Genomic DNA, 12,036 nt, shown 5'->3' with positions numbered 1-12,036 from the left:
GGTAACTTGGCCTGCAGTTTTTACCAGTCTGCCAACTTTATAAAACATCAATCTGTAGTTCACAGATACTCTTTTGCTAATTGGTGTTTTCTTCACTTCTGACTCCGGGGTTGAAGACAGTTTTCTCTGTCAGTCATGTGTAGAGAGAAACAGATGGAGCTTGAAGCTCAGGAGAGGTGAGTGATGGTGTCTTGCTGGCTGGACGTTCATTTGTGCATATGGGTAGGTGCATCTCCTTTAGGAGGATTGCATGAGACCCTTGTTCAGTGGGTGCCCAAACAAAACACACTTTTCTTCTTCCCCTAAGGGTAAACTGACTTGTTAAAAGCTTCTAAATCAGGGAACGAACACTTAAAAAGAGTAGCTCTTTAAAGGGCGGTAAGCCCAGGGAAAGGAACTATGACATCAGCATCACCTGGTATCCCATGTAGCCAGAAATTTTGTTTTCTCCCAGTTTAGTTCAAAAACTAATTTTAAGACTTTTTATAGATTTGTTAGAAATATTTGTGTGACACAGGTACAGTGAAAGTAAATTTTGTATGATTGGCTGTATTCAGAGGCCATGCCTGACATCCTAAAAGTTTCCTGTTCATCAGCCTTCGTGCTTCTCCACCAGGGCTTCCTACAGCAGTTCCTCCCTTTGTGGGATTACTGTTAAATTCACTTGGGAAGGGGCTGGGGTCAGAGAAGATGAGGCAAGAGATTTTAGAGGAATTGGCAAAAACTCTTCAAAGTGTTCACTTTTAAGTGCTTTTATAGAGCTCTGAATCAGTGTCAGTTTTACCGGCCTTTTACAAAAACAAAAAAAACAGGAAGTTATGTTCCTTATTATTGCAAAATCCTATTATCATAGGTTTTTACATATTTTGTTCTGGTGAAGACGTAATACGTGTGTTTAATTGTGAGTACGGTGTGCCCGTTTTTACAGTAAGTTAGCGTAAGTTACACGTGAATAACGGTGGAAATCCAAGAATTTTATCTCGTTTCCTGTACACTTTACTGAACTGTTAGCCTCTGAGTGTAATGCTTTCCTGGTGGCACATGGAGAATATAATCTTCCTAATGCATAATGGGATCTTTTGACAACTCACATTTTTGTTCTCCTTCAATTTTGGCTGTCACATGGCTTTTAATGGTTTCATTAGTAAACAGATGAAGGTACTGGGTGTGAATGTTAGTGACAGCTTAATGAAAGGGCAGTCCTCCCTCTGTCTTCTTTCAGAAATGCCTTTGCTCTTAGACCCAAAAACATTTTTTCTCTCCATGTGGTGTTTGCAGACTTGAGCTCATCTTGATTGGATGCATTAATATTGAGACAAAACATGCAATTATGCTTTCCTTTGGCCCTGGGGTAGCCCTTCTGACGACAGCTGTCTATCATCGTACCAGCTTTCATAGAAACCAACTCATTCAGGTTTCTCGGGGTTTCGCTTATTTGGCTTTGAATGGGACAGCCATTTCACCTCATATTTTTAGATAATGTTTGAAAGTTATATAGGAATTTTTACCTTGTAATAAGATCAGAATGATTATTTTACTGAAAAACTGAATTGTTATGTTATAATTATGTTTCAAGCCTATTTCTTTGGCAGGATTTTCCATTTTCTTGTGAGTAACTTCTTGAAATGGACGTGTGTATGAATGGGTCGGAATGAATTCAGCAATTCTGAATCTCCAGTTTTGAAAAAGGAAATTTTATTCTGTATCTCGTATTCTTTAACCAGAGTTATGTAGAAGACTGTGCCACTCTAATCTTTAATACATGGTGTAGTTCTTGAAGTCAGGGAGCTCCCAGAAATGTGAAAGAGCGTGTGAGATGGGCTTGCCTCTAGAGACTTATCTTTGGAACTTTCCCAGTGATCCATGGACCATAGTGTGATTTTTGTTTTGTTTGTTCTGATGCAGCTTCCAGGAGGCAGGCTGAACCTGCAGATATGCGCCCGGAGATACGGATCGCCCAAGAGTTGCGGCGAATCGGAGACGAGTTTAACGCTTACTATGCAAGGAGGGTAATGATGTTTTCTTTACCCCCTTTTCTGCTCACGCCCTCCCCTTTCACACCATATTTTTTAAAAAAGACAACGTGACTTGTTATAACTACATGCTAATTCTAGAAATGAATACTGTTGCCGAGTTGTGACCTTTCATTGTTTCTCCTTTCCCATTTTTCATTTATGACTGAGTTTAAGTAATGGCACTTAAATAAAATAATACAGTAGGAGGCAGCAAAGGAATTTTATGAGCAGACTTTAAAACGATGCTAAAATAGGGATTATTTATAGACTTTGAGATAGTCTCACCTAAATATTATTAACATAGGTTTCAATCCATGTAGTGTGTTTCTGTACTCCCCTTGTGCATTTTAGGTCAAAGTTAAAGGTAATTTTTAAACAACATCTTTTGTCACTTAGCACATGGGAGCAATCCCAGCACTCATGTAAAAGACTCTCCTGCAATTTGCGGGGTGACCTGAGTAAGAGCAGGGAGCCATTGCCCTTGCAGAGCCCATTGTTGTCTTTGGACATTTAATTGTTGAAATGTATTAGGAGGCCACTCATCAATAGCCTGTAATTTGGGCTATAAAAACTTTATATTATGGATAATTGACTGCCACGTATTTTGAGCTATGTTCTTGATTTTTAAAAAAAATTGTAGCCTGTATCATCTTCTGTAGTTAGTAGAAGCAGTGTTTTTTTGTTTGTTTTACCTGGGGGCAATATAGGTGACCATTTGGACACCTTTTTCACATGGGAGACTTTTGTTTGTTTTTGAGACGGAGTCTTGCTCTGTCACCAGGCTTAAGTGCAGTGGCGCAATCTCAGCTCACTGCAACCTCCGCCTCCCAGGTTCAAGCAATTTTCCTGCCTCAGCCTCTTGAGTAGCTGGGATTACAGGTGCCCGCAGCCACACCCAGCTAGTTTTATATTTTTAGTTGAGACGGGGTTTCACCATGTTGGCCAGGATGGTGTCGATTTCCTGACTTCGTGATCTGCCTACCTCAGCCTCCCAAAGTGCTGGGATTACAGGCCTGAGCCTCTGCGCCTGGCCACGTGGGAGAGGTTTTTAAATGTGTAGACTTTGACTCCAGGAGTTAGTACCATTGAGAACATCTGTGACTGCTTCTGCTAAAGGGTGCACTAGCAAAAGTGTGATTTAGGGTATTTACTTGTTCACAAAGTTTTAAACACCTCATATAAAAGTATTAATTCAGTTGATTTATCCAAAAGGAAGATACTAATTCTTATTTTGTGGAAAATGTTGTAGTTGTTAATATAATTTATTCTTACCCCTTCTCTTCTAGCTCTATTTTTTTTTTTCCTGGACATTGTTGTTTCATATAAGTACCTCTTAAAGTTTTTTTTTTTTTAATCTATTTTCTCTTCTAGGGGAGGTCATGCTTAGTTAATTGTTGCTAAGTAAATGGATTTTACCTTTGAATTATTATTTTTCTGCCTTTATACAATGTTTTTTAGGCTTCTTTTAGACAAATAGACATTTTCCCATTACAAAGGACACTTTCAGTTCTTCAGTATGGAATTTCTGTAAGAGTCAAGGATGTTTTAAAACACACATTGGATCTTCCTGCCTTTCTGTGGGGGTGTTTGAGGAGCATGCTGTTAGTAATGATTCTGTTGTAAAATGGGAAGTGTGACATTGATGGACTTAAGAATTTCTTAAAATACTGTCTTTAGTTGGCAAAACTCCTGGCATCCTCCACCTGACATAAACCAGTTCACAGAACATATGTTGCTTTCCAGCCTAAATCTGAAATGGCAATTTTTTTGGAAGTTTGGTTGGTTTTATAACTTGTCACTGAAGTAACCATTCCCTCCAGTTCCTCTGCCTTGGTTTACCTAAAGGGATTTTGGTGTTCCTGTGTGTGACTGGACGTGACTGTCTCTTGGTTGACTAGGAAGAACTGGTGAGAAGTAGGACCACAGTGTATTCAGGATGGAAGTGGGGAGGACATGAGTCCCTTTAAGAGTATAGGTGAATACACTCAAGTCCCGATTCTGAGATTGTGTCCAGAATCCAACAAGATAGATCATTTCTGATTGGTATGGAGACATCTCTGAACCTAGGCAGTGAACTGACCATCCGCTGGGCCTGTCTCCTTCCCATCTGGAAGGGACTTTGTAGACACTCTCAGGGCAGGATCTGCCCTAGATGGGGCTGCCTGAGAGAGAGCGGCGGCAGTAGGCCTTGCCTGGTGCCCACAGTGTCCCCCTGCTGCCAGGAGCTCTGGGTACTGAGATAAGCTCACACATTCTCAAGGATTTTGTTAGAGATTTTGACTACAGAGCTGGATGTGTTCAAGGATATTATACAAGTTTCTCTTTAAACCATGCAATATGAATGCATGACTCCACAAGGCTTTCCTGTCGGCCTGCCCAGATGCACCTGGTGAATGCACCTCCATGGCTACCCTGAGTGGTCAGTGACAAGACATGGACTAAGGCTGGCGTGGGGACTGGAGTGCATCCCAGTCCCCAGCCATCCTCTTGCAAAGCTGTCAAGGTGGGAAATAGTTTGAGTCACATGCAAATGAAACCTAGGCTGCTGGGTTGTCTTTGTTACCCTTGCCTCTCTGTTGAGGATGTGATAGCAGCACCTTAACAGGTTCATAGCCTGCCTCCCCTCCTCTTCTCCCAATGTCATTTCACAGTTTAATGTTTAAGATGGTCATGTCTGTGTTTCCAGTAAGATGCAGCCTATTGTTCCCATGCTTTTGGTAAAAGAAATTTGTCTGATTGCAGTATTTACAAGGTTTTGTCATTGTGCATATTCTTTTGCATATCTTAAGAATATTAGTGCAAAAATACAGTCACAAATAATTAAAGGACTTTAGCTTTCTTAGTAGGCTGGGATATTGGGGGAAAGGAGTAGGGATAGATTCTAGGTTATAACACAATTTTTCTAAAACAAAGATAAATATATTCAGATTTTATGAATAGCTCATAACACAAGGCTGGGCACGGTGGCTCACACCTGTAATCCCAGCACTTTGGGAGGCCGAGGTGGGTGGATCACCTGAGGTCAGGAGTTCAAGACCAGCCTGGCCAAGATGGTGAAGCCCCGTCTCTACTAAAAATACAAAAAATTAGCTGGGCGTGGTGGTGGGCACCTGTAATTCCAGCTACTCGGGAGGCTGAGGCAGGAGAACCACTTGAACCCAGGAGACGGAGGTTGCAGTGAACTGAGATTGCGCCACTGTAGTCCAGCGAAACTCCATCTAAAAAAAAAAATAGTTCAAAACACTGGATGATACTCTGGATAGTGACACAGTGATCTTCAAATCCCAGCTACTCGGGAGGCTGAGGCAGGAGAACCACTTGAACCCAGGAGACGGAGGTTGCAGTGAACTGAGATTGCGCCATTGTAGTCCAGTGAAACTCCGTCTAAAAAAAAAAAAGTTCAAAATACTGGATAATACTCTGGATAGTGACACAGTGATCTTCAGAGCCACAGGCACCCGTCTTGATACTTGTTAGATTAAAAACAGTCCATTGTCTGGAATCACACTTAATGGTCCATTGTTAAATATTGGGGGCAGAAATCTGGGAAGGTAATGGGAGGCCGTTTTGGGAAATAATGAATTCAAATTACCTGCTGTCTTCACAAGGGAATTATCCTCTCTTGGCAAGCAGTGTACCTCACTGCGCTGCTTTCGGATGGATATTAACCTTTTAAATACTGACTGTCTTTATTTGCTTAATGCTATTACAATGCCTTGTCTAAAGTGTTAGTCTTTTATTGCCATGAGCCTTGCGAAGCCTGACAGGATATTTTCCCGTTTTTCCAGTTAGAGAAATAGAGGAAGTTGTCGTGTAGTTGTCATGTATTCAGTCCACTTAAGGGCAGTGGGGAAGCGTTTGAGACGGAGCTGTGGAGGCTGAATCCTTGAAGGAGGAGGTGAGAGAGGCACAGGTGAGCGCAAAGTCCCAGTGCATGTCCCCTCTTCTCTCCCGATGCAGTGTCATTCCCAGCTGACCCTGCCGGGCTGAACGGCCTGGCCCCTCTATTCAGTCGGAGTTTTACTACTTCAGTGGATTTTGGTAACTTCATTTTGAAATCATTTCAGACTTACAAAAATGTTGCAAGAATGACACAAAGAACCACCCTTTTATATCCACCCCATTTGTTTTCATGTTTTCCCTCTTTGTACCCGTGTACAGTTTATTTCAGAATAAACTACAGGCATGATACTGCTTTTCCTACACTAAAAATACTTCAGTATATATTTCCCAAAAATAAGAGTAATCCCTTGTGTAACCACAGTGTAATTATCAAAATTCACAAATAGTTTTACAGAACTCATATCTGATCTGTGGACCTTATTCAAATGTACTTGTCCCAACAGTGCCCTTCTCAGGAAAAAAAAAAAGAAAAAGAAAAAATGTATTTTCTAGCCCAAGAGCCAATGTAAGATCATGCATGGAATTCAAGTGTCTTACTTCTGGCTCTGTTAATTTGGAACCATCCTCTGTCTTTGTCTTTTATGACAGTGACATTTTGAAGGATCAGGGCAGTTGTAATTTACAGACTGTCTGATTTATTTGACATTTCTGCATGATGAGACCCACGTTTTGCATTTCTGACAGGAGCACTCCAGAGGTGATGTGTCCTCAGTGTGGCACAGCAGGAGGCACAGGATGTCCATTTGTCCTGTTACTGATGAGGTTCACTTTGATCCAAGGTGGTGTCTTCCACTGTGAAGTTAGTACTTTTCCATTTGTAATATGACAGAGCTTATAAAGGACGAAGAGCTTTCCTTTCTCTCATATAATTATTTAGTATACCAACTTGGATTCATGGATTCCTGTTTTATTTAATGGGCTACAATGCGTTACTCTCAATATTTATTTTGATGCTCGGATTCTTAAAGATTTGGCAGGAGGCACCAGTAGTGCAGGCACAGGGAGAACCAGTTGTGGGACAAAGCCCAGGGGCTGTGGAGGTCATGGAGCTCTTAAAAGGCATTTGTTGCTGAATGAACTATGGCCAGAGGGCCACTGATGCTCACAGCTCTTCCTATGCAGGTCTGCTGTGCGGGGCGCTCTATAAGACTCCAAGCTTGTGAGACTCCTAGTGGAGAGTAGGGAGGCTATTGGTAAAGGCTAGATAGCACAGGGATGTTAGTGGGCATGGAGGGAAGAGAAGTTCTCTGAGAAGCTAAATCTTTATTTTGGAATTTGTGAGAAAGTGAGCAGCTTGCCTTTACCTGAGTGGTGCAGTGTTTGTATTTCTGCAGCCTGCACCTTCTCTTCCTCGTGAGTGTGTCAGCCCAAGACAGCCAGACTGTTCTTCAGTAGCCGTTGCCAGTTTCTTTCATCACCTAAACTGTGTGAGTGCATGTGCCGGTTCATCTGCTGGACACAGTGCCATCAAGGATAGATTGCGATCCTCTGTAGATGTGGAACAGAGGTACTGGAAGGGTAGTGTCTACTTGGGTGGGAGTCTTGACCATGGGCCGGGGCTGCGATCCGAAGCCCTTAGAATGTAAAAATGCTTGCTCTTGGAATAACTGGAGCCATTCTGCAACCAACATGCCTCCCTCTTTCCCCTCCACCACCCGTAATACTGAAGCTGGAGTTGTTTTCCTTCTGTGGCTTCTAGGTTCTTCGCAGTCAGGTTGTCCAGCTCAAGTCACTCCATGTGCAGGAACACTGCTCTTGGCTAACTGTGACCTGGGCATGTCCTGGTGGTGTGCTGCAGTGGACAGCAGCACATGAAGCTGCTCTCCAGATGAGGCCAGCAGTGAATGAAAACCCTTTCACTGTTTGATCACAAGAAACAGTGATCTTTTGTTTACACTGCCTACTTCCTACTCTGTCCAGGGCATGTGCAGACATGAATTGATTGAAGTGCATGTAGACCAAAATCTAGCCCTGAATCAGACAAAGTAGAGTTGAGAAAGTGGCTTGCAGACTGATTTTGATGGAAAGAATTTAATGTGTCATTACATTAGCGTTTTCCTATACTATATATGAATTTGAAATACTTACATGCTCTCCTTAAGAAGTGAAATCCCCAGTGCTATCTCATTCTTGTTTTTATAAATGGTGGTCATTCTTCTGTGAATAATGTACAAAGGCAAGGACTAAAGTTTAGCCTGCTTGTTGGTAATTGCACAGACTGAACACAAACCCAAATGTGTGGTCTCAGCATACTTTGGAGGTCTTCATTAATTGAATGTTGGAGTTTAGTAAAAGAAGTTGCTTTCTGTTACTGGCTGTGAAAAGAATCGTGGAAATCTGCACATCAGATATTAAATTCAAATTAGACCTAACTCATGCAATGATAGGTTGCCCCACACTTCACTCACATAAGTTTATAGAATGCCAGTTTTCATAACAAAGGCAGTCATGAGGAGCTTAGATAAGCTTAGATAAGCTCCTCATGTACCTGCTGTTGATCAGTGGCGCAGTTTTCAGGTTCATCAAGAGTTTTCCTTAGAGCTGGAGGAGGCAGCTCAATGTTTGGGTTTAGGAGCCTTCCTTGCCTGTCTTAGACCACCCCATTTCCATCCCACAAGTACAATGGCCCGAGGTGATGAGCTCCTTGGTTCTTCCCTCAGACTTTCAGGAGCACATGTGGCTGGGATTGTGTGGACTATGGATTGCTGGTTTTCCAAACAAGCACGTTCTGTTACTCGTTGAAGCCAGAGTGTGATCTTGTAGGAAAACATGAAGTGTGGGGACTTTGGGGTCAGACCTAGAACCCTGGCTCTACCCTTAACCTTTAGGAGGTCCATTTCCTGGTCTATCCCTTAGGCATGTAGTGAAGATTAAGTAAGAACATTTAGAGATGGAGCTAGAAAATTCATATTATCATCTGTTATCATAATTCTGTTTCCTCTCACTTTGAACTGTAATTGAAACAGTTTTCAGTTGGTCTTTGGCGTTTAGAAAGGGAGATGCCAGGAACTCTGTTCACCTGTCTTATCGTTTAAATACTCTGGAACTGCTTTTTAAACGAGTTGTGTGGTTGACCCTACTGCACATGCTGTGTCTGGGTGTAGGCAAATATGAGATGAGGCTGAGGCACTGGTGTGTGTTTAAATGGCTGGGTGGGCATTGGGCTAGAGGACTTGTGCTTGTTTGCACCACGTGTGAGTGCTTATCTGTTTGGCAGGTGCCTACACCTGCAGGGCTGCCTGGCTGCTCTGGATCAAGGCCATGAACACGTAACCATGAGGAAGGAGATGCAGGTGCCTGGAGGGGGACTTCAGGAGGTCTAACTGGGGTTTTGTTTTTTTTTTTTTAAATCTCTTGAGGAGGAAATGAAGATGCACACGAACTAAGACTTGGCCCTGCTGCAGACGCTCGAAAATAATAAGCTTCTCATACCATCCTTCACTAGACTTCTACCACCTGAAACAAAGTGGAGAGGTTTTAATTGTGGTTAAACTATGTTACATCTCACTTAGCTTTTTTCTGAGGCTGGAATATTTTGGAACAGTGTGTTTCTTCTCTGAATCTAATATTCCAACTACTGGTGCCTCACACAGATGTCAGAACAATCTGTGTCTTCTCTATGGTTGGCCATAGAACAGTGACGACTTCAGAAGTGGTAGGCGGGAGTCATTCCCCACTTTAGCCAGCACCAGGTCTGGAGTCTGACAGGCTAGAGACCTACCAAGTGGAGGGCTGTGCTGTGCTGCCTGAAGAGCCTCAGTGCACAGTCTCACCCCAACATTCACTGGAGAAGAGATCTGTCTCACAAGATGCCTTAACTATAATAATTTCTTTGAAATAGTGTGTCAAAAATAGGATGAAAGTTTGGCTTATGCAAATGTAGTTTTTATCTGACTTCTGAAGACCACATTGTCACCATAGCAAATCAGCTGCAGCACTAGAGGAGAGTGCTCTACTGGTTTGGGGTGAAGGTACCATGCATCTGGGAGGGAACTTCCCAGTGCCCTTTCCCCAGCTGTGGTGACATCAAAGTGCAGTAGGCACAAGCTATGCAAATATCCCTGTTGCCTTGGTGATGAACAGAAAGTGGATTTGGTGTTGGGCAGTATTGTATCAATCTCCTCTGACACCTGAAAACAGCATGCATATGGAACCAGCGCTGAAATACCAGCTCAGCTGCCGTTTGACTGTGGTTGTCGGTCTGAAAGTGGAGAGAGACCAGATCTTCCTGAAGAGCTCCACATGATGCTGACTATGTGCTGGGCCTTTTTCTCTCTGACCTCTATGTCACTCGGTTGCCAGTTAAAATGCTGTTTAGACTGCTGGGTTATGAACGGGTAGTGGGGTGGTAGTTCTAACAGAATCAGGGGGGCGACTCCTAGTCCTCTGTCCCACCCTGCCACCTCAGTGTCCCTAAAGATGCCATGACAGCCCCTGGGTATTCCCAGGCTCCTGGATGTCCATCCCAGGCCCTCTTTTCTGCAGCCTATGGGGATCAGACACCAACCAGAGAGAGACTGCTTCCTCAGTTGCCTGAGCCTGGAACAGAGATTCCCTCTGTCCTTTCTGGTCTCACAGTCCAAAATTCAGCCTCCTCTTATATATAATATATAATAATATATAGTGTATGTATAAATATATATAAAAAATAACTTTCAGGACACCCTATACATTTAGTGTTGAAATTCTGAAAGAAACAAGCTTTCGAGTAAGTTAAATTCCTCTGCATCTCAGAGTTGTATAGGTATACCTTATTTTTGAATGCCTCTTAGAATTAGGAATTGAGCTTGCTTTGATATGACGATGAAATTGTCGTTTTTCCCTTGTTGCTTTGACTGCCAGGAAACTCTTAACTGTGGCTGTCTTACAGCACATTTCACCCCTGGTTCCCAGGATAACTCCTTGATGTCACGTCTGATCTCAGCCTTTTTTAAAATTGTGTTATGCATATTTGTGCTTTTTAAATTTAAGTCCCCCCTTGAGCCATGCTATGTCTAGGTCTGTGATGTACTTACTGAGTCCTTTGGCCCAGTGGGTGTCAACCCTGCCTTTGGAGTATGGATGAGTGGGCTGTATTCTGAGCTGCATTGTAGGAATCATTTAGTGATTCTCAATTCTCACTCCAGAACCTCTGTGACCTCAGCTTAGCCTGAAACAAGGCCCCCTTCAGGTCTGAGGAGCAACGGGCCCTTCCCGGCACAGGCACAGGCACAGGCACAGGAACAGGGCATGCGAAGAGGGAAGGTGCTGGCCTGAAAGCCCTCGTTTAACTTCTGTCCTGCTTCTGGCATTCCATCTTCATGTGGACCAAGAGTACCTGTCCTGTCCTGTCACTGTCTTGCACCACCCTTTGAGTCACTTGCTTGACCAACTCTGTAGTCACTGGCTGCAAAACAGCATAGGGAATGCTCCCCTGGCACTCACGGTTGTTGTGGGGACTGAAAAGCATGGGCTAGGTTATTTCATTTGTGGTGGCCATGGCAATTCTTCCATCCCCAAGTTTGGGCACACAAAGTCCAAAGGCCTGGAGTGCCCTGTGCAGCTTTTCAAAGGATTGACTCCTCTCACTGTTGGAGAGAGAAGCTGAATCCAAAGCTGCATTCTATAGGTGTCTGGTGTTCCACCTGACCAGTTCCCTGGAGCCAGGGCCTCTTTTCTTTTCCAAGCATCTGCTTCCCTGGACTGAGCAAGAGAGTGTTGTTCTGTGATTATTTTGGCATTAGAATGTCATTAAATTCCCTGACGCTTGATTGGTCGTCCCAAGTGTAAATTGAAGATACTCCTGCCCTGCACTCAATGTTCCTTGCTGCAGTGGCAGTGCCAGCCCCTGGCAAGGGAGCAGGAACCCCACGCTAGGGCATTCCTGTGGCTCAGCTCCTCCCCAGTTGCCACCCAGATGAGCTTGTGCCATCTGGTGTCGTGGGGACGTGTGAAGAACTATTTAGGAATTCCCTGTTGAATGAGCGACACCATCTCAAAGGGCATTGTTCATGTCTTCAGAGAAAGACTGCCTAAGTCTATGCTGAGGAAACTTGTAGAGACAGAATCCTATGCCTTTACACTTAGAGGGCACAGTCTGTGGAGGAGCAATCCTGCAACTTGGCATAATTTTTCCTTC

General features: G+C 43.4%; 1 protein-coding gene across 11 annotated transcripts in view; it reads left to right on the top strand.

Moving 5' to 3' along the window:
• BCL2L11 (BCL2 like 11) overlaps positions 1–12,036 on the top strand; it is a 47,209-nt gene that overhangs the window by 26,736 nt on the left and 8,437 nt on the right. For 9 of the 11 annotated variants that reach the window (XM_033175476.1, XM_033175475.1, XM_033175470.1 and 6 more), the window contains one exon: positions 1,906–2,009. In XM_033175476.1, the coding sequence (XP_033031367.1) occupies positions 1,906–2,009 (104 nt within the window). Of the gene's footprint in view, positions 1–1,905; positions 2,010–5,803; positions 5,929–12,036 lie in introns of all 11 variants that reach the window. The other 2 variants (XR_004428257.1, XR_004428255.1) reach the window with 1 other exon arrangement.

The sequence above is a fragment of the Trachypithecus francoisi genome, unplaced genomic scaffold (genome assembly GCF_009764315.1).
Source record: "Trachypithecus francoisi isolate TF-2019V2 unplaced genomic scaffold, Tfra_2.0 Lachesis_group17, whole genome shotgun sequence".
NCBI classification, from domain to species: Eukaryota; Metazoa; Chordata; class Mammalia; order Primates; family Cercopithecidae; genus Trachypithecus; species Trachypithecus francoisi.
The sequence above is the reverse complement of the archived record's forward strand: the minus strand, read 5'-3'. Positions and strand labels throughout refer to the sequence as shown.